Below are 26,204 nucleotides of genomic sequence, written 5' to 3' on the forward strand. Positions count from 1 at the left end.
GTTCCTCATGACTTGTAGATTTGATACCTGCATAAGAATAACAGTAGTGAGGTACAGCAAATTTGATAGGTCTTGCAAACAGGTGGCTAAGGTAAGTCAGCATATGTCTTAACAACATTGCCTTCTATGCTAAAAAGCACTGTTATAAAAAAGACCACTGTGGCTGACAAGGTGTTGGCAGTGCTCTGTTCCTGAAAAGTAACACCAGTGTTAATGCTTTCCAAAATCAGAGACATCTTCCAGAACTTTGATATAGATTTTAATGTGGTAAATGTGCACAGAATATCTGTGCCTGTTGTTTTTCTAATCCAACTGCAGCAAGTGACAACCATATATAAGGTTATATCCAACTATATAAGGGGGAAGTGTTTTAGGGAATAAATATAAGCAGCCTCTTACCACCAGATACATTAGTGAAATGCAGTATCTACTTACCAAACGTCCATCCCTTTGCCATGAATATGTGCCTCCCCACCCATGGCTGTATAGCAGTGTTGACTGGGTGAGTTGGGCTATACATCACAACCAGATCATTCTTTCAAGCCCAGTACTGGCCATCATTGCATGGGGGAAAACTTGCAATTCTTTCAGCTGCAGAGAGCCATCCTTATCTAAGGACTGCTTGAAGGAAGATGTTACTGTGCCAGCTGAAGTCTTTTCACTGTTTTGCTGGTGATGGCAGTAGAGTGAAATTAATAGCACGAGCTATTAACAGACTCCTTCTTTCTCAGCCAAAATAATCAGCTGATGGCATTGATGCCTCAGGTCACATGAGCATATTGGCAACATACTAGTTTTGTCAGACCCCAGCAACAGCCTCTTCACCTGATTATGAGAGCAAATCTCAGGTGTCAGCTGAAAAACATGTCTTGCCAGAAAGTGATTTCAGAGGGACTTTGTAACCAGATATTCCTACAGTCACCAACATGACTTGATTTTCTGCTTTGGCAGAACTGGTGTTTGGATAATTTCCTGACAACTACTCTTAAGAAAGTTGGAGACTTGCACTGAACTTAGTAGCCCATGCATGGATGAAGAGTCTTGCTGTATGTTACTAACCTCTCAAAGTAAGAAAAGGGATGAATCGTGACCTTCAGATTTTGAGAACTTCAGGAAGAGTAAGGGGGGACTTAAGACGATGGAGCTACTTGCTTGTGGATAACATGTGTGAGAAACAAAACAAGTCCCAAAGTAACTGGATATGCAAGTGAGTGGCAGAAGAATGTCTGTTATCTCCACTATGGAAAATTGTGACAGAAAATGACAAAGATAAAATGACATGGCATCAGCTTACCAATGTAATAAGACTTTGAAGAAGAGAAGAACCATGTCGCAGGGGGACTAGCTCTTCTTGTGCCCCAGATGGGCACAAATAATTTGCTTGGTGTCTATCATGGACACATCCAAGTGGAACTGTATTAGGAATTAACAGCCATCCATTGTGTGCTATTGTGATACTCTACACAGTCCATACATGTATTTGTCCTCTTAAAATAAACTGTATCAGCAGTTCCCAATTTGTGCTTGCCTTTGGCTGCACTTCTGAATTGAAAGATATGCCCTTTAAGAGAGTGAAGAGTCAGCCTCATCATGATGCCTTTATAAGTCAAGACCAATAAACCTGAAAATCCTTCAGTAATTTAGTCTACACTGGTATCGTAAAGTTAATTTAAAGGCAACATCAGTGTTTGATGTGGAACATAGCCAAGATGCATAAGAAACAGAGAAGAATCTGTTATAATTAGAAGTGAGAAAGACTGTAGAAAAAAGTATTCCCAACTTGTCTCCCATAACTTCTCATGTTTTTCTGCAAAAATATGGTAACACTATAGACACCACAGCAACACTGCAGATCTTGTGCTACACAAAAGTTCTTTTGATGTTATCAGTCAAAGGTATTACAAGTCATACATATCTTTTGCTTTATTACAGGACAGCAGTATCGTAACTGTAATAATTCACATCTTCAAATTTAGTTTGAATCATTACAAGAAATTCCAAGTTCTGACCCCATCATGTGGATAGATCAGCTTTTCATTTTAGAGTGTCTGCTTTCAAGCCTCCAGTTTTAATGAGATGATCTAACCTGCTCATAGCATGTTGGTCTCTGCACACCAGCAGCTGCTCTTTTATTTCTTCCAGTAGACAACAAATTTCTAGGGCTGTGGAAAAAAAATTATTCCCACTGCCAAGGGTTTCTAAGTAACCAACCATGAGACCCTTCAAACAACATAGCTTCCGTGAAAGTCTAAATGAAAGCTGACCAACATATGCATGACAGTAACACAGTGAGGGAGGGACAGAAGTAAGCGGCCTGATAAAAACAGTAGGCGAAATGGATCGAGTGGATTCATGTCTAATTTATATCATGCTCAGTCACAAGCTATGGAAAAATGAGTCCTGTAACTCACTATTCAGCGTGAATCAATGCTAACTAATGTTAGCAGCTGAAAGCCACTGCTTTCAGGTTGTCCGTAAGCTCTTAATATTTTTTGCTAAGGTTTCCTTGGTGCCCTCAGCCACATGGGAGAAAGGTGTCCATTTCCAGCCTTGTCAGACCAGTGCCTTGGTTTCATGCTGTCTTGAGCTCCTGCCAGTAGCCTGGGATGGGTACTAGAGGGCAGTATCCACCTGTCCGTTTAGTGAGATGCTAGCCTTCTCACATCCTTTTACATGCTACAAGAAAAGCAATGTTTGCTATGCCAACTATTATTCCCCATGGAAAAATACCCGCCTCCCCCATTTTACATTAGCACTTCAGAACAATGTCAGTATCCACCTCTGCAGGCTCTTAATTAATCTCTTGAGGCTGAACCCCTTTAAATCATATTTTTGTATATGCTTTCTACAGAATTTCCATTTCCAGAGCACACCGCTATGTTACACTGACTTGGTTTTCCCTCATTTCAGCTCCAAATGAAACACTTAAGCTGTTAGCAGAAACCCAGCAGTTTCTCAGTGGTATATGGAACCTGTGGGAGCGAGGAAGGAAAGACTGCCATATATAACATTCTGCATCAGTTTAGAGATCTTTCTTCTAATGTTTGGCAATATGACCCTTTTTCCCCAAGGCCTAACAAACATGTCACCCTGCTCACTGATCTAAGTAAACCTCTGAGAGCAATGTTCCCCTCTTGAGTTTCTATCACATGAAACTTGCAGAACATGCTGGTTATTCCACAGCAGTGTCTGCAGCCCATTACTTATTTTTTGCAATGAGAAATATCTGAGAAGTCTGACGTAAAGCAAAGAGGTGGCAGATAATATGGACTCAGACACTGCTGCAAAAGGTCACAGGGAAGAGGAGGAAAGAAAGCTGGACCACACACACTGATTTCTTAGCGGGCAGGACTCAAAGCAGCTGAAAAAACACACAGCAGCACAAAACTTACTGTTAAAATGGAAAGAAAGTTCGAATTTTGTCAGCCCCATGATGGTTGTATTGCCAATAATGAGGTGGTCTTTCCTAAAGAAGAACTGCAGGCTGGGACCTGAATAAGTACAAAACAACTTGTAGTTTGTTTTAAGAAGTCCTGGTTATTTCTGCATTTCTTAATGAAAGCTTCATCCACTGCTTATGCTGGGAAGAGCTGCTGGAGAGAACCTTACTGCAGTTAACAGAAACAGTACTGCATCTTCACAACCCTAACCTGCACTGTCTGGTTTGCTGCACAGGTAAGGGACTTGAAAAGTGCTATGCTTTTTGTGATTCCTGCACTTTTCAGGAGCTGGAGGGAAAAAAATACATGCAAACCTGACAAAAAAAGAACCAACAGAAAGATGTGTAACATAGCAAGGGGAAAAGCAGAATTTGTCACCTTATCCACGCAACTTGGATTTACATGTGGAAACTGAGCAGCATGCTCAAACATCAAGTACAAAGGAAAATAAATGGCCAGGGTTTGCCAAGCAGAAATGTCTACAACATAGTCTTAGCCAGAGACACAAGTTGTCCAGCTCCCAAACTATTTGATTAATGAGCATTCTGAAAATAATAGCTTTTCAGCAATGTTTCTTTAAATTTGTTAGTGTCTTAAGTTTTTGCAAAATATGCAGGCATTCCATATTTAATTTTCAGACTGGCAGTGGCTTAATAGTGTTCAATTATTCTCAGATAAGTGCTCAACATTGTGCATCTCAGCCTTTATGCTTGTATGCAAGTATTGTTCATGGTTTTTTGACAATCTCTATTTAAATTAGTAAGAAAGCATTCCTAAACATGCCTGAATTTGTCAGATTGTTTGTCAAGTAGTCCCAGTACCATCACCATAGAGATTTCAGGAAAGCTGGAGCTATTTAGGACAGGGAGGTTAAGTTAAATTAATTTAACAATCTAGAGAGGGGAAAAAAGTACTACTGATTCTCAGAATTCAGGCATCCACATTCAGCATTTGCAAAATGAATGAAAAATGTGGTTTCTGAGTCAAAACAGCTTTCTATTTAAAAAATGGAAGTTCAGTTAAAGGGGTTTAAAAAAGTGTGGAGGCCAAAATAGAATAACATATTTTGATGCAACTTAAATAAAATGACTTTGTATAGTCCAGAAGCTTTGCAGAAATTTGCTTTATGATTTTGTGGGGGTTTATTATTTGTCAGATTCCAAGGCAGGGTTTTTGTTTGTGTTCTGAGGTTTCAGTCTGAGTCCAGAAGACTTTTTTTTTTTTTTTTAAATCTCAGAAATTCTCGTTAATTAGGAAATTCTCCTTTCAGACTTAATTAAAAACCTATTTAGCAAGGACCGTGCTAAGAGGGTGAATTTCATTACACCCCAATACAAGGGAAATAAGTTACCTGCTACATTAAATCAAGGGGACTTTTCTACTAAACTGGTGATAAGCATGTGGAAGTATGGTTATGATTCTTGCAAGAGCCTCATGGGTGCCATCACATTGATGGACAACTACCTTTCTGTATGTAGGTGCTTGTCACTGTGTATGTACAGGCAATGGAGGCATTGTACAGCAGTAAGACAAAAAATTACTATAATCTGCCTTAGCAAAAATATTTTGGATTGTTTATTTATTTGATATATCCTCAGAAATGCTGTCATCGTAATCTACATCATGATATATGGTAGAGCTACTTATTTTTCTTGTTAAAAAGTTGAAGAAATTACCTGCGAAATAATATGTTCCTTGTGCAGGAAGTTCCTGAACAGCTGTGCTTTAATAATCCCACTTCCATGATTTTATCTGCTAAATAATTTATCTGGAGTCCTGCAGAGGCAAAAGATTAATATGTAGTCAAGTTCAAGTAAAAGCCCATAGGTAGAGGCTTTGAGTGGTGCTTTGTGCAGCAAACCAGGTAATGCCAGACTGATCACATGTAATCACCTCTGCACTCCAGAATTTCTCTTTCCTTTCCTTTTATTGAGTTTATGGACTGATGTTGAGAGAGAGGAGGAGGGCTGAGCAGAGGGCCAGCTACATATTCAAAACTTAATCCAGGGTCCATGACACAGTCACAGTTCTGCGAGGACATTCCTTACCATGAGGCTGACTTCTACCACAGAGCACGATCTGCAGTTCTTTGCAAAGTTCTCTGTGCCAGGCACTAATGTAAAGCAGTCACTCTGTGTTTGTGTGACTTGCCATATTCCAGGATTTCCTGACTGTTAGATTGATCCATTTTACAAACCACCCTAGTGCTTCTGAACAGCCAAGTGTCTTCTTGTTTCCCCTGAGGATTTCCCAGACTTCAGCATCTTATATGTTCACAGTTTTGCCTCCTTTTCCTCATTACTTTATCAGTTCTGGGAGTGCATGAGGACTGCGCCATTCAATATCAGAAAGATGCCATTTAATATACCAGCTTTTGGTCCTCTGTCACCAGCATGGTTTGCATTTTAGTCACAAAAGCCCTTGCATGTTTAATTAAAAAAAAAAAAAAGGAGGAAGGCTCATTACCTTGCACTGTTTTGAAAACAAAAGCATTGAATCTTTGATCCAAACCACCTTCTGACATGAGTAGGCTTTACATGGAGTCTTATCAGGTAGCAGCCCAAGTTCAGTAAGGCCTTTAGTACATGTCATATGTCTGAAGTCTCTGCTGGCTTGGACCCTCTTGAACTTTGGCCACCACAGGGGAGACAGCACAGGGGTGGGTTGAAGCATAGCTGGTTTTACTTACCTGGGTGGAGAATGAGTTCTGAGCATCTGGAGGAACTCTACTTTAAAAGTTGGCTTGCCTTAGGTGATGATTTCCTGTTTGTGAACCATCACTGAGCTGCTCAAAGAACTTCTCCCCTTCACATTATACTTACATCTTGTTTAAATTGTGATATATTGTTCAGATGGCATAGGAAACAACCTAATCTTTTGCACATTCACCGTGTTTCCTGTCCTATCTTCAGGATACGTTTCAATACTCTTCTTGGTAAATGAGGATGACAATGTGTGAAGGCACATTTGCTTTGGGAGGATGGCAGCTGTTGCTCAGATAGTAATATTTTTTGGATCATTGTACACACTTACTAGACTTGGGCTTTCCTTGTTAGCCTGAACCATTGTCTACATTTTTTTCTTAAATAATAGACTGGGTGCCTTAGCTCTGAACCAGATAAATTGTTTGCATAGTGTGATTCTGAAAGAGGTATAGCAACAAAAGGATCCAGCCTATGCTTGCACGTGAGATTAAAATACTGTATTCATAGCTCTGGAAAAGAATTGTGATACTCCTTTAGCTATAATTTTGAATGCATTTGGAGAAAACAAAATCACTGAAGGGTCACAGTGTTGAAAGACTCAGCCTGCAATACATAAACATGCATCACTGTCCTTCTTGCTCTTGAGATGCAGTTAATACAAAATATAGAGAACCTAAAGGAAGGAGGGCTACTGAAACAACAGAAAAATCATCAGTGAGTGAAAATTCATATAATTGTTCTTGACAGCTGCAATTACCTTTGGCCTGCAGCTGGTCATGAGTCTGGCAGATACCAGCTGGGCAAAGTGTACAGAGACATAGCAGAGCGGCCAGACAGAAGGGCTCTGGAGCACTTCTGAGTTACTGAGTGTAACTGACAGCCCTGCTCTTCTGTGCCTGCTCAGTGAGGAACATAGGTAGGGACTTCATGGATTATCTTCCGTGACCAAGTAGGGTAGCCTGAATGGCCCACACAAAACCCTCCATAAAAGGCAACTGATGCTTGACATACCAAATTCCTGGCTGGGCTGAGGTGCCTACAGTTTCGTCAGTGAGTTTTTGCTTCAGTCCTTTACCATTGTGGTAGAAGTCCTGCTTTATTTAACCTCTTAATAAGCAATGTTGAGCATCACTGGGGTAAGCAAGGCCAGCATCTGATGGGGAAATTCAATTTATGAGAAACTCTCTTTGGCAGTCATTAGCCAACTTACACCACTTTGCTTTCACAGAAGTTTCTCTGTAATCACATTTGATCTATGGGTCTGTTAGTCATAGACCAGTTTCTGTGTGCTGTCAAGTTGTCTAAACTAGCAAATAAAACAGCGATGTCCAACAAATAAATCTCTCTCTGCACATAATCCAGGTTCCATTGTAAGGGAGTTAACAGATTGCTTTCCATATGACTAGGACCGTTGGTGCTTCTGAAGGCCCTACAGAGATCTATAAAGTCTCAAATGTGTGTAATTGGAGTTAGATATGTAAATGCCTTCATGAATTGGGGATGATATACCTGATGTCAACTTTAAATTACGCAAATCACCTGCTTAACTCTTGGCCATATCCACCTTTTGCATACCAAATACATAGATGATATAGATGTAGATGTAGATGTAGGTATAGATTGCATTGCAAGACGAAAGTTGGGCTTCATTCAAGACAATTTAAGACAAACAGGAGAATTAAGAAACTGAGCTTCAGAGCTGAGATTAAAAGGAATCAAGCCTTCTTATTGATCAAACAAAGGAGCAAAAAGGAATCTGGAGAAAATGCAGGCAAGAACAAAACTTAGAACCAGAAAAGAGCATCTGAAGAAAGTTTCAGTCCCAACAGATTTGTGCTGTGGATGCAGAACTCTAAGCAACAGACAGAGGAAGCCTGGAACCTGAGACTTGCATTCTCTTGCATTATTTGTGCATACAGAAGCCTTGTATTATTTTCCTAAGCCTTGAAAGATACAATACATTGTTTTATTAGAAAATCAGCAACCTTTTTGTGTTCACAGTCATTTCTTTGGGGGGTGGGGGGTGGGGGTGGGGGTGGGGGCTGGGATATTCACTAAATTTGAGGGAAAACAAGAGTCTTCAGGTTTTTTCTTATTAATTTCCCCCCAGCCTAACGTAACTTCTTAACCAGCTTCGACCCCTTAAATTTCTTACATTATTATTTCACAGAGGGTCTGGGTGACTTCCTTGATCTCTTTGAAGAATATTTTTTCCCAGTATTCCCATGGCCTTCAAATGAGGAACTGGTCACAGATGTGAGTGCAGGATTCAGAAGGGGGCTGATTTTCTGTCAGTTCTGTATCACAACCTGCTTTCTCTCTCCTGCAGTTTGAGATGCTGAGTTAGGGAGAGCTGGCGTTTAAATCTCCTCAGCCATAGTTCCCTCTTCAGTGCCTGGCATTGATAGCCCAGTCCTGACACCATATTTATGCGATTTCTCAGGGACTTGGGTGTTTTTTCTTTGTGCTATTTTTTCTTGGGTTTATTGTTGTTATTGATGAGTTTGATTCTAGTTTTATTACTTTGTTTCTGTGGGGAGATCTCTGGTTTCATGCAGAAAGAATGTAAATGCTGTTTAACTGCAGGTCCTCTTGGAATATTTTTTCTGACTACAGTCTTCTCTTCTTTCTGTTTATCTGCAGGTCTCTCATGATTTTGCAATTAATTTCAATGAAGACAACCCAGAATGTGCAGGTAACACTCACATTAGGACAGACTGCCGTATTTTTGCTGTGTGCAAAATGTGCTTGCATTTTTCATTGTATCCCCTGTGTTATCCAAAGTGGTTTCTAAAGAAAGCAGCCAGGATTTTTGAAACCTGACAGACTCCAAGCCATTTGGCTTAGCTTTAGAAACCTGAGAAAGTGCCACACATTAATTTCCTGAAAAATATGTCCCTTTGAAAGTATACCATCTTGGACATTCAGCACTTGTACTTTCCCAAATCACTAGCAATTCCTGAAAACTAAAGCCTTGTCTTCTAGATTCATTCCAGATCTTCAGCTACATCAACAACATAGGTTGTGCAGCTAAGAAGGGCAGAGCATGCAAAAGCAGGCTGTGAACCTCTGTGATCAAAGATTCCCTCAGCTTGGAGCCAGTTCTTTGGCCAGACCTGTAGCTACAGTAGCCTGCTGCAAATCAGCCCAGTGACATCCAGCACCAAAGGGTCAGGGTAAAGCTGAGGACTACTGTGGTAGAGGAAGCGTACTTCCATGACAGCAAATGCAGTAGGAGATTGTTGTAACACAGTGTAGGGTATTGGTGTGTTCTAGCAATATTCACTAATCCTTGGTAGTCAGAGGCCAGATTCACATAGCAGATGTTGCTGTATGTCTTGTCTTTGTAAGTGACAAACGTTAGTTTTGCAATATGTAATTCAGTCACTGGAATTACCAAGGGAAATGTTGTAACATTACATTTTAGCCAATCGTAGCTATAATTGGAGCGTGTTCTTTTGTCTGTGAGCACTGCAATAGAAAAATATGTAGCTATAAAGAGAGAAGACTGCGTTCTCCACCATTTTTTCATAGGAGGTTCAGGTGTATTGTTGTAAAGCAATTACAGCTCCCTGTGATTTGTTAGTAATCGGTCTGCACCCATATATCCTCTAAACATGGTTGAGTAAAATATCCTGAGTGAGCTAGTCTCAGTGCAAACTGAAACTGGCTTAGGATCTTATTGAAGTAATTCCGTTCTTCAGCATCCTTTACAAAGCTCTTCAGTCTATCACTTTCTTTCCAACTTTTGACCTCTAATCCTTTAGGTCTGGTAAGCTGGGAGTTCTGAATGTTGAGGCTAACATGCATCACTTCAACAAATCCTTCTTCTTGATGATTGAAAACACCAGTTTCCATTCTGTGATCTTTCAAGTGTGTCAGCAGAAGTCTGGCTACATATCCTGAAATAAAAAAGCCAAAAATAGCTAGCTTTCCATCAAAACTTCTTGACTAAAGCTGATTTTTCTGTAGACTGCAAAGCATCCTGCTGTTTCTCCCAAGATTTCACAGTGTTTTGGTCATAGCTGAATTCAACCTGTGAGCAATTATGCAAATTCACCCTGAAAAATTATTTTCTTAGCACAGGGGAGTCAGGTATTTGAAAAGATGTTTGAATTCCTTGACAGCTCTAAGTTATAAGTACAAAGGGCAAATTTGCTGATAACTACCATGATAAACAGAAATAAATATGTATCTGAAGAGGAGAAGAGAGAAGTGTTGAAGTGTTTTTGATTGATGTCTACCCCAAGATTGATGAATCTTAGCTGGTGATCAGGAAGTGATCACTTCCACCTTGAACTGACAAGGATGGAAGCTATGGCATTGCGAGCTGATAGATGGAAAGCAGACATTAAAAACTCCTGGAAAGGAGAAGCATGGTATAATGAATTATATATATTACAAACTAGATTCAAGACAGCTAGAGACAACTTCTTGGAAATTATCTGAAGCAGTTAGTCCTTGCTAATCATGTTATATTTAAAATTTATTCAGTAAGATCCTGCCTGTTGTTTACATTTTAAACAAGCATGATATTGGTGATGTACTCCACATTTATTTTCCTTTTGTGTGGCTTTTTGTGCCAGGAATACAAGGTGTTGTGGAGGCTTATCAGAGCTGCCTTCCCAAGCTGCAGCTATATGGGCCTACAAACATTGCTCCCATCATCCAGAAAGTGGCAAAATCAGCATCAGAGGAGACCAACACCAAGGAGGCCTCGGTAAGGACATAATGCTGTGTTTGGCTTTTTTCTTGTCTTGTGATGGATCTTTTGTAGGCCATCAATACAAGGCCTTTTCATGTATGTAAATCATGCCTTCACAGTTTTCACTAACTGCCTTCACAGAAGGCAGCTTGAGTCTGTTTCAGCTGGGGCAATGTATCTGGCCTTTATAGCTTTGATAGTCACAACTTGAAATTCTGCCCTCACTGTTCTGTTTCCTGCTTTTAAAGCTACTGTAAGACATCCAATTCTTCACTGTGTAAACATAAATGGCGCCACTAAGGTTACAAAAATTTAGAGGCCAAGCCCAAAGAGTGTTGATCATACAAGTAGATGAGTTCAAACCATTCCCTACACTCACCCAGTTTCAAGTCTCTTGCAGAGGATGTACTAAGACTCTTTTGTTCAGCTAGGGGATTTTTCTAACCATTCCTTTGAAAACTGTAGGGATTTTCAGTGTAGTTTTCAATTTGCTATTACTGACATGGAGTATCGCATGCATTTTAGAAATCAGGAGACAAGTCTGTTAGCCTGCATCTGACATAAAACCCACAACAGATTTCTTGGGCTAGAAGACTTAAGCCTAGATTGTGTTTTAAATGTACATCTTTGAAATGCATTAGGCTTGGTTTTCTCCTGCCTTCTAGACGAAAGGGAGAAAGGGAGATGAGAGAATATGTGAGTAAGTAGGCCTGAAACATTTATAGTGTTGTGGGAATAAAGGATGTAACAGAGAACTTGTATACTGCAGAAAGTAAAATGCCTGTGTATATGAACAGAAGAGAGCTGTACACCGATATGCATCTCATCACCAGGCCTAGAGCTTTCTCTAAGCTTTCTTCATGTGCTGAGCCTTTTTTTAAGTCCTATTAAGGCAGCAGTTCCCAAATATTTCTGCTTATGAGTCAGCTTGTGATTATGACTCCACTGCCATCTCTAGGATCTTGATAGTATTTAGGTCCCAGTCCTAAAATGGGGAATTGGTATGTTTGAATTTCCATATCCACCTAATCCTGAGGTGGCTCACTCTGTTCCCAGTGCTGCCTCTGAACTAGTATGTCATATTGAATAAGTTGCTTTGTTCTTCTAAACTTAAGCTTCCCCTCTTTCTGTTTGAAAAATGAATTAATTTATATCATAAGTCTTCAATATAAGGTTTTCTCCCTGTATGTTTTGTTTTGTTCATGGCAGGAAGTGATGAACAGAACATTTGAGTTTATATGGCTGTGTATACACAAACTTTAATGATGTTTAGTGTGTTGGTATTGCTTGCGCAGAGTGACCAAATTCTATGACCTGTTCATTTTTCCTATTAATGCATGTTTGTTAAATGACTCCAGCTGCCTAACAATTCATAAAGCAACCTAGTGAGAGTTACCCTTCCCCATTACCAAGTGAAGATGTATCATAGCCCATGATTCCAGTTCAGTGGGCTTTGAAGTTTTGGGAAAGAAAAAAAAAGTGCACAAAATTTCTTGCTCTCCTTTTGAGAATGAGAAAACATCTCTTCAGGGCTGTCTATGAAGTGTTTGAAGATGGGTATACTCCTCCCTGCACATGCCCTTGCTCTCCTCAGGGACCCGGTTACTCCGCAGAATGCAGTAGGCCTGCCATGGTGTGGTGCTTCTCCCACAGGTGGCAGTGGGTCAGCCTCCAGTTTGCAGACAGCTGCACCCATCCTACTTACCTGTTAGAAAAGCTCCTCTGCAAAGTGCTGTCATAACCTCCCTGACAGCTCTGCTACAAGCTTGTAACACTTCAGTACCCTATCCCTCCATGCCTCCCACTGGATCCCAAAGGTTAAAAAAAAAGTAATCAGAAACTGTCAGCAGAAGTGATTGTGCAGGAGATGAAAATAGGGCTAGTGAGGATCTCAGGACTAATCCAGACTTCCCAGCCAAAGTCCTGACTCTCCTAGCCCTAGCAGCTAGAAACTCCCTTTTCTACACTGCATCCCTTGGCTCCCTCAAGCTCATGGAAATTACCTGAACTACAGCTAAACTCCAGAAGAGGAGAAATTAATAGCTAAGGAAGTTTGGACGGGAAACGCACTTAACCCTTGAGCCTCTTTTCTATTTAAAAAAGTCCATGAGTGATTTACCAGAAACACTTTTATACTGGAAAAAGGCAAGCAGCTTTGGAAGATTGACTAATGATGTAATTTTTCACTTCTTGTCCAACAACTTCAGCAATATTTCATCTTGCTGATCCTGACGGATGGCGTCATCACAGACATGGCTGACACCAGAGAGGCCATTGTCCATGCCTCTCACCTTCCCATGTCAGTCATCATCGTCGGGGTGGGGAACGCTGATTTTAGTGACATGCAGATGCTGGATGGTGATGATGGGATCCTGAGGTCTCCCAAGGGCGAGCCTGTGCTTCGAGACATTGTCCAGTTTGTGCCATTTAGGAACTTCAAACATGTAAGCTGACTTTTCCATCCATTCTGCAGAAGGGTAAATGTATATAACATATATTGAACAGTCCCTGGGGCTGGGCATAACTTTGGGTGGGCATGAAATGTTTAGTAAGTCTATGGCATTATTGTGTCAGAAATGGAGACTAAAAGGAATACAGAATGAAATGTGCTGCATTAGTGAGATGGTAAGGGTGGGAAAGGAAGATGGGGCAGAATCCATATACTTCTTACGGTGCCAGTCTTTACTTCCACTTTCCCCCTGATTTTAGTGTGGTTGCTCTCCCTTACTTTTTTTTTCCTGGTATCTCTTTTCCATTCTCTTTGCACCTGTTATTAGGACCACTTCATTCTTCTTTCCATCCCTTCATTTCCACAGACAGCTGAAATGGCTGTGAATTTGTACTCACAGTGTTCCCCAGCAGGCTGTTTCCTTACTGAAATTTAGGTCCCTAAGTTCTCAAAGGCAGGACTATCCACCCACAGCATCCTGGTTGCCTCCAAGCCCTTTCCTCAAATACTATACAAGAACACAACCAGAAAAGTGGTGTTACTAAGAGATTCCCTGTGCCCTCATCCAGCTGTTTCTATCCAAGCCCAATGTGGTGTAGGAGACACTCTGTAGGAGAGGAAGGGACAAACCCAACATTAAATTGCCAAATCTGAAATAATGCCTTGGCTGTGTACTTTTCTCCTCAGTCACCTGCCCTACATTGCAGCACCTGTTCCGAGGACTTTCTCAGCAGATGGGTAGAAACAGTGTTCACCCACCGAAGGAGCTTTCCCACACAAAGATGTTTTTTTCAGGGCCCTTTGCCTCCATATGGGGGCATGGAATGGTCATTTGGTGATGCTGCTGATCACATCCCTTTCCTTCTGTTTTTCCATCTTTCTCTCCCTTCCTGCCCCTCAGTCCTTCTGTTATATTTAAGTGGGTCTCCAGACAGGTTTTTTGCTCACCTTAGTGTCTAAGAAGGATATCCTTAGTATTTGATTTGAAAATTTCTTTATCCCACAGTGTCATTGAATCATTCTCCTCATGAGATTGCTTTTTCCAATCTGTTCCCATACACTAGTGATCCTTAGATCTGGATATGTCACACAGAAGTTTTCAACTCTGGGTTGGTTTTGGTCTGCATATGGGTTCGTAGTGCTTACATTTATTTAGTTTTTCTAGGCTTCTTGTTACCACAGGAGATATTTGTTTTCTGTTTGCTGCTTCCAAGATACTTTCATTTTATTCTCCTCTTCTCAAGAGTTGTTCTTTTCTCACTTAAAAATACAATTTTGCCATATTTGTCTTAGATCTAGACGCACTTACTTTCACAAACTTCACTGAGGAGTAAGAGAAACAAGCTTGTTCCTCTTTTCCCTCTACCTTTAGGTAAACAATAGATCCTCAAGGAGGGAAAACTCACCTTGCACTACTAGTTTGGTGACACCATGCCAAATGGCTGCAGCTTTGCCACTGAACTGTAGATACATACATTTCTATGCTGACAGTGTCACTCAGTCACCTATCAGCTGGAATGAAGTATGAGCATGACCTGCTCATAGCTTGTGATTCTCCTTCATCAGATAATCACAAGTGCGTAGTGCTGTGCTGTAGTCTATCGTAAAAGTGTTGAGAGGGAAGTTATTTATGGGCTAGTGCTAGACCTACTTTTTTTGCAGAAACAAAAACATGTTTCTGCAAGGAACTGGCAAAGCCACCTGCATTTGTTATTTTTAGTTTCATTTTGTGATTTTATAACGAAGTTGAAATCTTCCTTGATTGAATAGATTAATGCTGGCAGTTGCAGTTCTGGGCACTGAATATATTGTGCCTCTGGTGTTAACTTGTGAGTGAATCTATGTGTGATTTTAATTGCTAGCATTGGTCAAATGACAAGCATATATTATTTTTAGCTGGTTTAGTTTAACTTCTTCAGTACTGGGAGAGGATAGAAATCTTAAAAATGTATTGCTCTTGTTAAATAGTGATATTTTTCTCCCCTTTTCTCTCAGTAGCAGAGATAATACAGAGATAGGTAATGTATTTGCTATATCAGAAAAGCCAGTATATCTTATGCAACTCGATATTTAGGCTGTTTATTGTGATTTTTCAGTATTTCAACAAATGTCGGTATAATGGATGAGTGCCCATAACAATAGCCATTTCTGGTTGAATGTCTTTGTTGCTATATGCCAAATAATACCTCTCTTAACAAACTGACATTCACAGCTATCTTGCTTATTTATCCTCAGCACAAACAAAAGATCATGCCTTTTGCATCAAATAGTGCAATCATTTTTCATGGGAGAAATGAGTGTGATGTTTTGATTCGAACTTATTTTTCCCAACAGAGAAATGTGAATTTAATACATCTGGGAGATTTCTGTCAGATTAGTTCTGGTCAAACACAAGAATTACAATAAATCAGCATATTACTTTTGACAGCTATAAGTAAGAAATGTATTTAGTTAAAAATCAGATCCCTTTTGTCAATGTATCTTCTGTTTAGTGTATTAAGCAGCAAAAAAATGTTGAAGGATCTTTTTAGAAAGACTGCAAATCAGGTTTTATAAGTTTTACAGGTTTTTCTGATAAATCAAGTATTTCTTTATGCCTAAATCCGTATTACCTCAACTACTGATGGAAGGAGGGAAGAAAATGTTATTTGTGAGCAATTATTTTTTGTTCTGCTGGAACAAAAAACCAAAATTCATTTGGAATCAACCCAAATGATATTTTTTTTTCATTACTTCAAGTCTCAGGTCAGCCTGTAACTCAAAATCTCATATCTATCCAAAGACATCAAAAATAGTCTATCCAAAAGCTGCTCCTGTGAGAAAATCGAAAGGAGGGAGAAAGAAGTTTTAAAAAGTAATCTACAGAGTGAATCCCTTTTATTTTATAAGCATGACTTCAGAGAAGCTTCTGATGCTGCATGGCACTCATAGGGGTATTTAACATATTTCAATTAGTTACAGTTATTCACAAAGCTAAAACTTCATACCTCCTTCCGTGTTTTACTGGCTTATGACCCAATGTAGACGGAAAGCTCTGTTGTAGGGGTTTAATCCCCTATATGATGTAGTTTGTCAGGATTACTTCAGTAAAGCATCTTACCTTTTTGACTCTCTCTTTAAGGAATACATTTGAAGCTATCAAATTAATAACATTTATATGATTCTTGGCAAATCTTATAGTTGCAGAGGCTTGATAAAACCAAGGTTAACCATTACTGCTTTAAAAGATGTCCCATTGTATAGTGACAGATGCAATTCACTACAGGGGAACATAACAAACAAAAGGAAAATATTTTCCCTGAACCCAAGTGAATTTCTTCTTTCAATAACTATGACCACCCCAGCAATGTGAGTGTCCTTCATCTGAACAGTGATGCTCACAATCGCTGAAATGTAGTTGAAGAAAACTGCTTGTCTCAATCCATTCACAGTCATATTTTAAGAGATTAAATTTTCTGCCTTTAGGATGCACGATCTATTTACTGTGCATAGATCTGATGCCACGGGTAGATTGTATTCTACTCTGCCTTGTATTTAATCATAAAGGCTAACAACTGTGACTTAATAACACATATCACAAATGTGAAAAGCACAGCTCTTAAACTACTTGCAAGGAGCAATGTTTCACACTATGCATTGTAATTAAAGATTAAGCACAGTGAAGCTATAGAACTGAATCAATAGTAATTTGTAATATACACCAATTATCATCAAAGGGGATTATATTCCTGCTGCTGGCTGATCTGATTGTTGTGTATTAGCCATCAGCTGAGAACTATTCATCTTGAGGTGTTTATTGCTAGGATGCTTTTCAAGCATAGGAGTTAAACAGTGGAGAAAACATTACAGTAAAATATTAATGTACCATCCATGTTAAAAACTCAGCTAAGGTAACCTTTACCTAGCACTGCTGAACTGGGGATGGATTTTAGCTCAGAAATTACTGGGTCTGATTCTTACTTACACAAATCCTGTTTTGTGCTATCTTGTCTAGAAGTAAGAGTGCTTTACCACCACAAAAGTATGTAAGGTACAGATGGCCCAAATTGTCAGACAGGAAATCACCCCTGACCTGGTTTTGGGATGCTCCCTGCTAGAAAGAGCCCCAGAACCAACTGACATCACTAGCATGATAAAACTCTGTAAAGTAACAGCTGTCCGTATTCAGACTGAAGCACAGAGTCAAGCCAGCTACCCCAGGGCCACTCTGTGTGCGGCTGCATGTTGCCTGTGAGCCTGTGGGCACAGTAAATGCCTTAGCTTAAACGTCAGTGAAAGGCTTTTTACTTCACATGCACGCTGGGCAAGGAGTGCATAGCTGACTCCTCAATTGGCGGTGATTCAGCTGTGCATCTGAGCCCTGACAGAGCCTGTTCTGAAGGGCTGACCCTTTGTTCAGGAAGAATGGATGTGGCATCAGGAGAGAAAGAAGGGGCAGCAGGAGGATGATGCAGAGAGATGAGTGTTGGCCCAGTGTTCAGACATGTGGACTACACATGATCCAGAGGGGCTGATGGCAAATGCTCCTGTTTTTTTCCAAGATAGAGCAGAGGGAAGTTTCCTGATCGCTAGGGCTTGTGTGTGCAGCCAAGCCCAGGACTCTTCCCCCATGCCCTGTTTTTACCCTTTCTGTAGGGTTGTATTTTTGGTAAGGTGGCACAGAAGCAGGCTAAGGTATACACTGCTTTGGCACACTGGGAAGAAGATTTATAAAAACAGTAATTCTCAGTAGTGAAATAGAAATCAGCTATTTGCCAGACTCCAAGGGGTATTTTCTGCTGATTTCGGTGAGAACAGGTTTACGCAAGAACAGCAACTGTGGAAAACCATGCGTTTCACTCTAAAGGATTAAAATAAATGGGTTCTGTTACTGTGTAACACCTGAAGAGGGTTGCTGTGCTGTTACAGAAAGTATGGGCTCTGCTTTGCCAGTTTGTTCATGCAGAAATGGTGCAGGCTTTTTTGCCTGCACAAATATTTTGGTATAAATGTCACAGTAGGAAAACAGCAGTTCATTTTATTCATTACTAATCACATATGTTACTCAAAATACCATAATACAAAAACTAGTTTTGTTTCTGCTTTTGCTAGCATTATCTTTGTATTTATAGTATTGTAGCATTTGATACTGGAATTTATAATAGCAATGGAGCTTTCTGCAACCCCAGATTAACTTGCCTATAAATAGTTTACCATTTACATCCTATGTAAACCTGATTTTAAGACTGGAATTATAAGGATCCCACCCCATGAAATAGGGCAAGGCAATAAACAGTCAATATAACTACTTTGTGACAAGGTAGTTTTTAAATCTGGCTGACACCCTAACAGACCGTGAGGAGGGAAGTGTTCGTTAATGTGGGAAAAAGCACTTGGTGTGCAGAAAAGTGTGACCCATGCATCGTCCGAGCTGCAATTGGTGATCCATGGGTGCTCTATCCGGAGATGAACACATCAGTTTAAACCTCTCAAATGGACATACAGGCACTTGCATTAGGTGCTGTTGGGCTGCATGGGAGTACAGGAGGAGTCCAGTTTTGTTACTGTTGAATTCAGGGACCAAGGAAAATCCCTCCAGCACATGTAGGTAATGGTTGCCCACAAAACATCCACAGGCTCTGCTGCTTAAAATTAGGCATTGTCAGAGTGTGAGGCAGCAATTGTGTGTTGCTGATGGAGGGCATGGTTTCTCATTGCACTGAAAGGTAGCCTTCCTTCCTGTCCAGGGGAAAAGCCAGTGGTCATCTCTATATCCATCTCTTTATTTCAAGGTCAGCAGTTCCTAAGTCTAGTTGACACCCTCCATTTATGTGTTGCAGGAAGAGCTTTAAAGCCTCCACAAAGCCTAGACTGAAGCTTTGTCCTGACCATGGTTTAATTTCAATAAAAACAAACTACTTTTTATTGAAATAAAAAATTGCCCAGCCATTAAAACACCATGCACCTGACAAGCAGAATGGTGACAAGGGAGGGCCTCCATTTTACAGTGATGTGCATTCATGTTCATCTTGCAACTCTGCAGGGTTCTGTGCTGAGTACTGATGAATGGAGTCTTTAAAGCCCTTTTCATTGCAATATGGTGCTCTCAGAGTGCAGGGAATTTCAGTTAGCCTGAACTTAAAATAATCCAAACAGACCTGAAGAACATGTAGAGCACCTCTGGCTTTAGTGTACTTTCAGGCAGTTACAGCTACATGCCCAAACTGACTGATAAAATGAGTTTCCAGCAACAGTGCCACTCACTTTGAGTCTTTTTTGCCTTCCATTTCTGTACCATACTTCCCACCTCGATTTCATGGCATCAATGCCTCGAAAACCCATGGCACTTCTAACAGAGAGACAGGTTAACGCTTCTGTTTTCTACCATTTCCTGCAGGCATCCCCAGCTGCTCTAGCAAAAAGCGTTTTGGCTGAAGTTCCAAACCAAGTCGTGGACTATTACAATGGCAAAGGGATAAAACCAAAATGTATGTCAGAGTACGAGTCTTCCAGGACACTAGCTCCATGAACCTGCCTGCACTCTTTTACAAAATTAAAAAAGAAAAATGCTACTGTCTACAACTACTGTACTTAAAAATGAAACAAAAAAATAGCACGTTTTGGTGATTTTTAACTAAAATAACCATTTTTTTTGCATGTGTAGCCTAAAGGCTTAAATCTGTTAAGCAGTTGTATTGTTGAAAACTTTTTATGAGAAAAAAAATCCAGAAAAAAAAAGTGAACTCTTTACATTACAGCATGTCGCGTTGAAATAAAAAGTTATCTGTATCTGTTTTTTATACAGGTTTGTTCAAATTTTGCTAAATTTCTTATCTTTACACTGTAAAGCATTTTGAAATATTTATTGAGAGTTGATAGCCAAAAAGTATTTGGTTTAATCTGCTAAGAACTGAGAGATTTTTCAAAATGGCAGATGCATGAACTGTATTTTGCATGTTTAAAATAAAAACAACACAGTTTTGCAGTTGTCTTTATTTCTCTCTCTGCCACAAGGCTGCCTGCTTTCAACTTCCATATTCCAATAAAAGGGTAATAAAGTGTTTCAAGAGATATTGGCCTGAAGCATGGGCATTTCTAATGTTAGCAGCTTGTAACATGGCCACCCAAACATGACCACTCAGTCTGTGGCCTGAGCAGCAATTTTTCAAAAGCCTGACGTATCTGGTTGTTCTGGAGGGTTCAGTCCATAGCTGTAAACAGGTCTGGCTTGGAGGGCTTAATCCATCAGGACTGCATGTCTTAAAATATGCCTACTTAATTCAAATGGTCTGGCTGGCTTTCAAACAGGTTGTGTTTTGGCTAAAAAAAGTTATAATCTCTTATGTTTGGGAATTCTTATTTTGTTTCATTTGTATGTTTTAAACTCATACCCAATATCAAACTTTGCGTGACACATTTTCTGAAAGAAATTTCACACAGCCTGATTTTGTGACAAACTTCATGCGTATGCAGATCATTCGTGTGTCACAGAAAACTGCCTTTGTACCAAAATAATTTTCCATCCGCTTTTTTTTTTATTCCCCTAAAGAGGACACAGAAGAACAGATTGGCAGTGTATTGATCTTTCTGTTGACATATTTATGTATATAAATGAAGAAATTAGACCATTGTTATTTATCGTGTTTGAATTTTGGCTTCTTCATTTGCTAAAAGACAATAGTGAAAAATGTGACTTGTTAGAAGTTACAGGTAAAATTTGACCAAAAATAATTGGTGTGCGATTGTCCAAAGGGCACAGCTTTGGATCAGTTGTGCTCCCACTGAATTGAAAACATTCTTGTTGCTACTTCCAGAAGCCATTTGGGGCCAGTGCTGAATATTTTGGAAAATCTCACCTGTGAGCAGGGGGGGTTGATTTAGAAATATTTATTTTTAAATGAGTTTGCAGGTAATGTAGAACTCTAGCTCCCTGATTCTCCTTTAGAAGTAACTTCCATGGGATCAGCTTTGATTGATGATTTTGTACCATAAAATGAAGGCAACGGGATAGCCAAGATGCATGTGACTGTCTCCCCAGCACATTCAGTTCTGCTCCATCTATATCCTGCAGTGCAATCATTCATGCTTGCTAGTAAAGATTCCTTCAGCTGATAGAATATTGAACAGCAGCCACTATTACTTAGTCATAGGTATAAACTGTCTGAAGACATCCCAACTGATAGATCTCAAATCCACTGGCTGACACTTCATTGCAGAGCTTACCCCAGCAAGCTGCACATCTCCCTCTGTGGATGTATTTCAGCTGGAAGCTACTGTGATTTTCCTTTACATCTCATACACCACTCTGCCAACATGTCTTAATTTTCATGTACAACGTCTCTAGATTCTTACACCCATTTCTCCCCTTTTTTCTTTCCTTCCCTATTCTCAGAAAGAGCATTTTCTAACTGGTAAAGCACATGACTGAAAAATCAATGACTCCATGTTGTTTGCTCCTCCAGTATTTTATTTTGTAATCTTGGCCAGGTTTAACTTTTCTCCACCTCAGATTCCTCTTCTGTAAAATGAAGGTCACTGCCATATATTCATAAATATCTCACAATGGTACTGGAGGACTTTAATATTTGAAAAGTGATTTGAGATCCTCTGAGGCATGATTGTGCTCTCAGCACATAAAAAGTATTACCCTAGGACATGAATTTAGAGAAGTAATGTACAGCTGAGGAGGGGGTAAGCCTTTTCTTTATTATTTGCCAGATTAGAGGAAAGTAAAAGAAAGATTTCAGAAAGAAAAATTAGGAATCAGATAAATTGTTCTTCTGTTATGTATGATCTTTGGCTAAACTGATTTTTGAAGTGTTTATAGTTACATAGAATTTGGCAGTTACGACTCTTCATTAGCAGAAGTGTTACAAGGTGCTTCTATAACGTAGCATCACATAAAATGCAGAGATCAACAAGTTATTGTATGCTGAGCTGTATAAATCATCAGTCATTTTCATGTGGTCTATATAAGTGCCTCAAGAGAATCAAGAGTTGCTGCAGATCTTTCTGTTTACTTCACACAATCCAGATTATAAATATTGTCTACTTAAAAACAAGTCATTATCAGTGGTAATATAGATCAGCAATTCTGTAGCAGCCCTTAAGGTATTGGAAAAGGTACCTCCTTGATACTGAAAAAAACAACTGGAAATCTCCTTCAATCTATACAGAACCCAGAATGTAAAACAAGCACGTAGTAGTGTGATGAGCTGGTATAGGAGAATGCACAGAAGACAAAACTAGCCATATGGCAAAGGCATTCTAATGAGGCTTTGAATGTTAATTTCATTGCTCCAAGTTAATCAGTGCAAAAAGATTCTGTGGGCTTTGTGCAGTGTCATATCATTAAGTATAGGAATATATCTCTGAAATGGCATTTTTTTCCTCCTGTTTTATCTATTTAGGGTTTTAGCAAGGCTATCCTGCCTTTAGGCTGAATCGCCATCAATTTCTCTTATAGATTTTTGTAATGCAGATTTAAACTTCTGCCTTTTGATAGATCATTTTAAATTCTAAAAAATCCTTTAGAATAAATTATATCTTGTCCTTTCGAAGTAATTGATGATCTAAAATATCTTCTCTGCCAACTGCAATCCTGCCTTCCTTTTTACTATCTCTCAAATCCAATTCGAAACCCAGAAGTCCCAGAGTACTCAAATATCTTCATGATCCCTATTAGCCCAAAATACATTAACACCCATAAATCTTGAGCCAGATACTGAGCCAAGTTGTATTTTTAGTTGTGTAGGTGAAACCAAGTCTACAACAATAAAAAAAAAAAAAGTGCTTATACACTGCTAATTGCTTATTACCCTAAAGTGAAACCTACCCATATGAAGTTCTTACCATGATAAGCAATAACGTTCTATAGCATTTGATGAAACAGTCTACAGGTATGTAATGAAAACAAAATTATAATAATAGTATTGCTTTAAAACACGTATTTTCTTTTAGCCTCCAATTATCAAAGGTATGCAACTGACGACAGCTAAAATGTTTATGGTTTGATCTGTTAGAGATCTGCTGAGCACGATGGAGAACAGAAGTCTGAGCCAAGGCTTGCTGCAGGTTGCAGAGGTGATACTACAACAAATACACAGGTGGAAGGCCCCAGTCCTGTGCAGATTTGCACAACAGAGCCCTGCAGCTCTGCAACACTCAACTACATTCCTTGGGTTTACTCACACACCAGATACTATGACAGAACAGCATGTGGCTTAGTGAGCCTCATTACCGTACTGTAGTAAGATCTTTGCCGATGAGTTAAACTGAGTTACCTCCTTCAGCTTGGCTTTCCAGCTGCACGAACAGGACATGGTTTACTCCCAGAAAGAACCCAACTGGTTATTGAGATTGACCTTCCTCACTTGCGATTATGGGTCTTGCAGTCACAGCTGCTATGTGAATCTAAACCTATATCCAACTTTTCCAGAGTGAACAAGGTACTAGACAAACTCCCTTTACTGCTAAGTAGCATGGACATTGCAGGCACAAAGCATTGGTACATTTACATTCCCATTTTTTTGAATGGGAAGGATGAGCTGGAGAACTCCTAGGGTAAGGTTACACCTCAGATTGTTTTTTCTCTTTATTTATAGAAAGTGCCATTTTGCCACAAGGAAAATAGAGTTTATAGCACTATCCATCCTCCTTCCTTCATAGCTCTTACTTGTACCTGCAGGCCTGGGCTGAGAACTTGCATTTTACCAGAAACAAGTTCAGCAATTAAGAGAGCTAGGTGTGTGACAGTGGTCAGCCCAGATGTACATTTGCGTGCAACATTCACTGCAAACCATTAGTTCCCTGCACTCACACCCCCTCTTTTCTGTTTTTCCAATTTCATTGCATAGTTGGGGAGATCCTCCAAACCGATCAAGTGAACCTAGGAGATTTCGCCTTGTGAAGGCTGCCAGTTCAAAAGCAATGTTTCCATTTCCTCATTTCTGCAATTCTGACTACCCAAGGCAGCAGACTGGCAGGGAAGGTTATTTTGTAATGGGCACTGTTTCTTTCTCTTCCTTCTCTCCAGAGAAGCGCTAGCCGTTTCTACTACTGTGCAGAAAGCCTTTTACTGCTGTGTTCAGGAGGCACTTGAATTCACTGAATTGAGCAGGCAGTTGGCAATCTGAGTGCATTCAAAGTTGCAGCCGTCTTGCTACACACACACACACGCACACAAATTGACAAGAGTTCATGCCTTTTTAGCATCACGAAAAGCTGCATGGACAAAAAAAAAATAAAAAAAGGTTTGCTACTGCATCATCGTGTTAAAAAGGAGAAAACTTTTCCTTCCAAAATGTGTGCATGTATTACTTCCAAGTTACTGCTACATGAAGTCCTGCATCATCTCAGCTACAGTGCATGCTAGATGAGAAACGCATCATACCGTGGCAACAAGGCTAGCTAGCATCAAGACAGCCCCCTTCTCTAGCTGGAACATCCATCATGACTTGGCAAGTCACTTAATCTTGCTGTGTGCCTTGGTTCCACATCTTTAAGACAAGGATAAATAGCATTTCGCTACTTCTGGGGACTTTGGCAGGGTAAGCATCACTGTAGGGTTGTCACAGTGCTTAGAAATTGGGAGGTATCACTTTTAGCATTTTTAGATCCCTTCTTCCCCCTACTACAGAAGTCCCTGTCAGAGCAGCAGCCTAAGCTACTGATGGACACCCCAAGAAAGTGTCTATATGAAATCTAGCAACACCCCTGTGGTTCCTGATGTCAGGGAGAGAACAAAAAGATGCAGTGGTCGCTATGGTAGCAGAGATGACTAACCAGCTTCAGAGAGGGAGTATCAGTTGGACCGTGAACTTGAGAGATGCATTTCAGAACACACCTTGTGTTTACTTCTTAAAAAGACAAGAAGGAAACATAAGGACAAGGAGCATGTGTGAAAGCTGCTGGTAGTTTTCTGGGTCACAGTTTTGGGTGTGAACACCAAAATTCTGCTCAGTTGCCCACCCTGCAGTGCCTGCGGCCCCTGTCAGGCCTGGCTAGCTGGCCACAAGCCTCAGGTGCAACACCCATGCACACACAGGCAAAGCCACGACCGACTTCAGCTGACCACCCTGACCAGTCACGGATCTTTAAAAAAGATTTCTGTTGAAACCAAAAGGCAGCCTCGGGTCCACAGCCCTCCGCTTCCCTAACTAGTGCGCTCTCAGCTGTGCTGGTGCCCTGCTCAGGGGAAAGGCTGAGTTAATTCTGAATGCTGATGAAAGCCAGACCTCACCGAGACCGGCCAGAGGTACCAGCCTTGTGCCAGGCTGCCCAGCCCACCCGCTGTAACCTTGCCAGTAACTTCACCGGCTACTATATTAAACACTCTCACCAAAAATGTCGCCCTCCCTCCCTCCTTGCGTGCCCTACCCACCCGGAGAAGCCCCCGAGGCAGCCAACCCCACACTGCGCGGGGCTCCGGCACCCAGACGCGCGGCAGCCTGCCCGCGGGGCGCCGGGGCGGGGCGGGGGGAAGGGCTCCGGGGGGCGCCGCCGCTGACGCCGACATGTCGCGTGTCACTGTGTGGCGGCCAGAGCGGAGGAAGGGGAGCGATGGCAGGGGTGGTGGTGTTGCGGGGGGCAGGGTGCTCGTGTCTATTTCTGCATGTCCTCTCTCATCACCCCCTTGCGTGAGGTCTTACCCCCCGCCCCCGTGTCAGAGAAGCCCCATCCGCCACGGATGCCGCAACCCTGACCCGCGGGGCCTCGGGGCAGCCCTCAGCCCAGCGGCCGCCCGCCAGGGCCCAGGTCAAACCGCAGGCAGTGCCGCGGGGCAGGTGCCTTCGCCTGGGGAGGGCAGCGTGTCCCCCCGGGACAGTTACTTTGGAGTTAACCGCAGCCCCCCTCGCAGGGAGCGCGGCCGGAACCTTCTTCGCGCGGCCGCACGGGAGGTTTTCAGCGCCGGAGCAGGCGGCGCC

At 40.9% G+C, this 26,204-nt stretch overlaps 1 protein-coding gene across 1 annotated transcript in view; it reads left to right on the plus strand.

Annotated features, from left to right (window-relative positions):
- CPNE4 (copine 4) overlaps nt 1-20,273 on the plus strand; it is a 244,814-nt gene extending 224,541 nt beyond the window's left edge. The window contains exons 13-16 of the mRNA XM_037386063.1: nt 8,789-8,840; nt 10,732-10,865; nt 13,058-13,294; nt 19,676-20,273. Coding sequence (XP_037241960.1) covers nt 8,789-8,840; nt 10,732-10,865; nt 13,058-13,294; nt 19,676-19,807 — 555 coding nt within the window. The 3' untranslated portion in view covers nt 19,808-20,273. The remainder of the gene's footprint in view (nt 1-8,788; nt 8,841-10,731; nt 10,866-13,057; nt 13,295-19,675) is intronic.
- Nucleotides 20,274-26,204: the final 5,931 nt, after the last annotated feature.

Source organism: Falco rusticolus, chromosome 4 (assembly GCF_015220075.1).
Source record: "Falco rusticolus isolate bFalRus1 chromosome 4, bFalRus1.pri, whole genome shotgun sequence".
In the NCBI taxonomy this organism is placed as follows: Eukaryota; Metazoa; Chordata; class Aves; order Falconiformes; family Falconidae; genus Falco; species Falco rusticolus.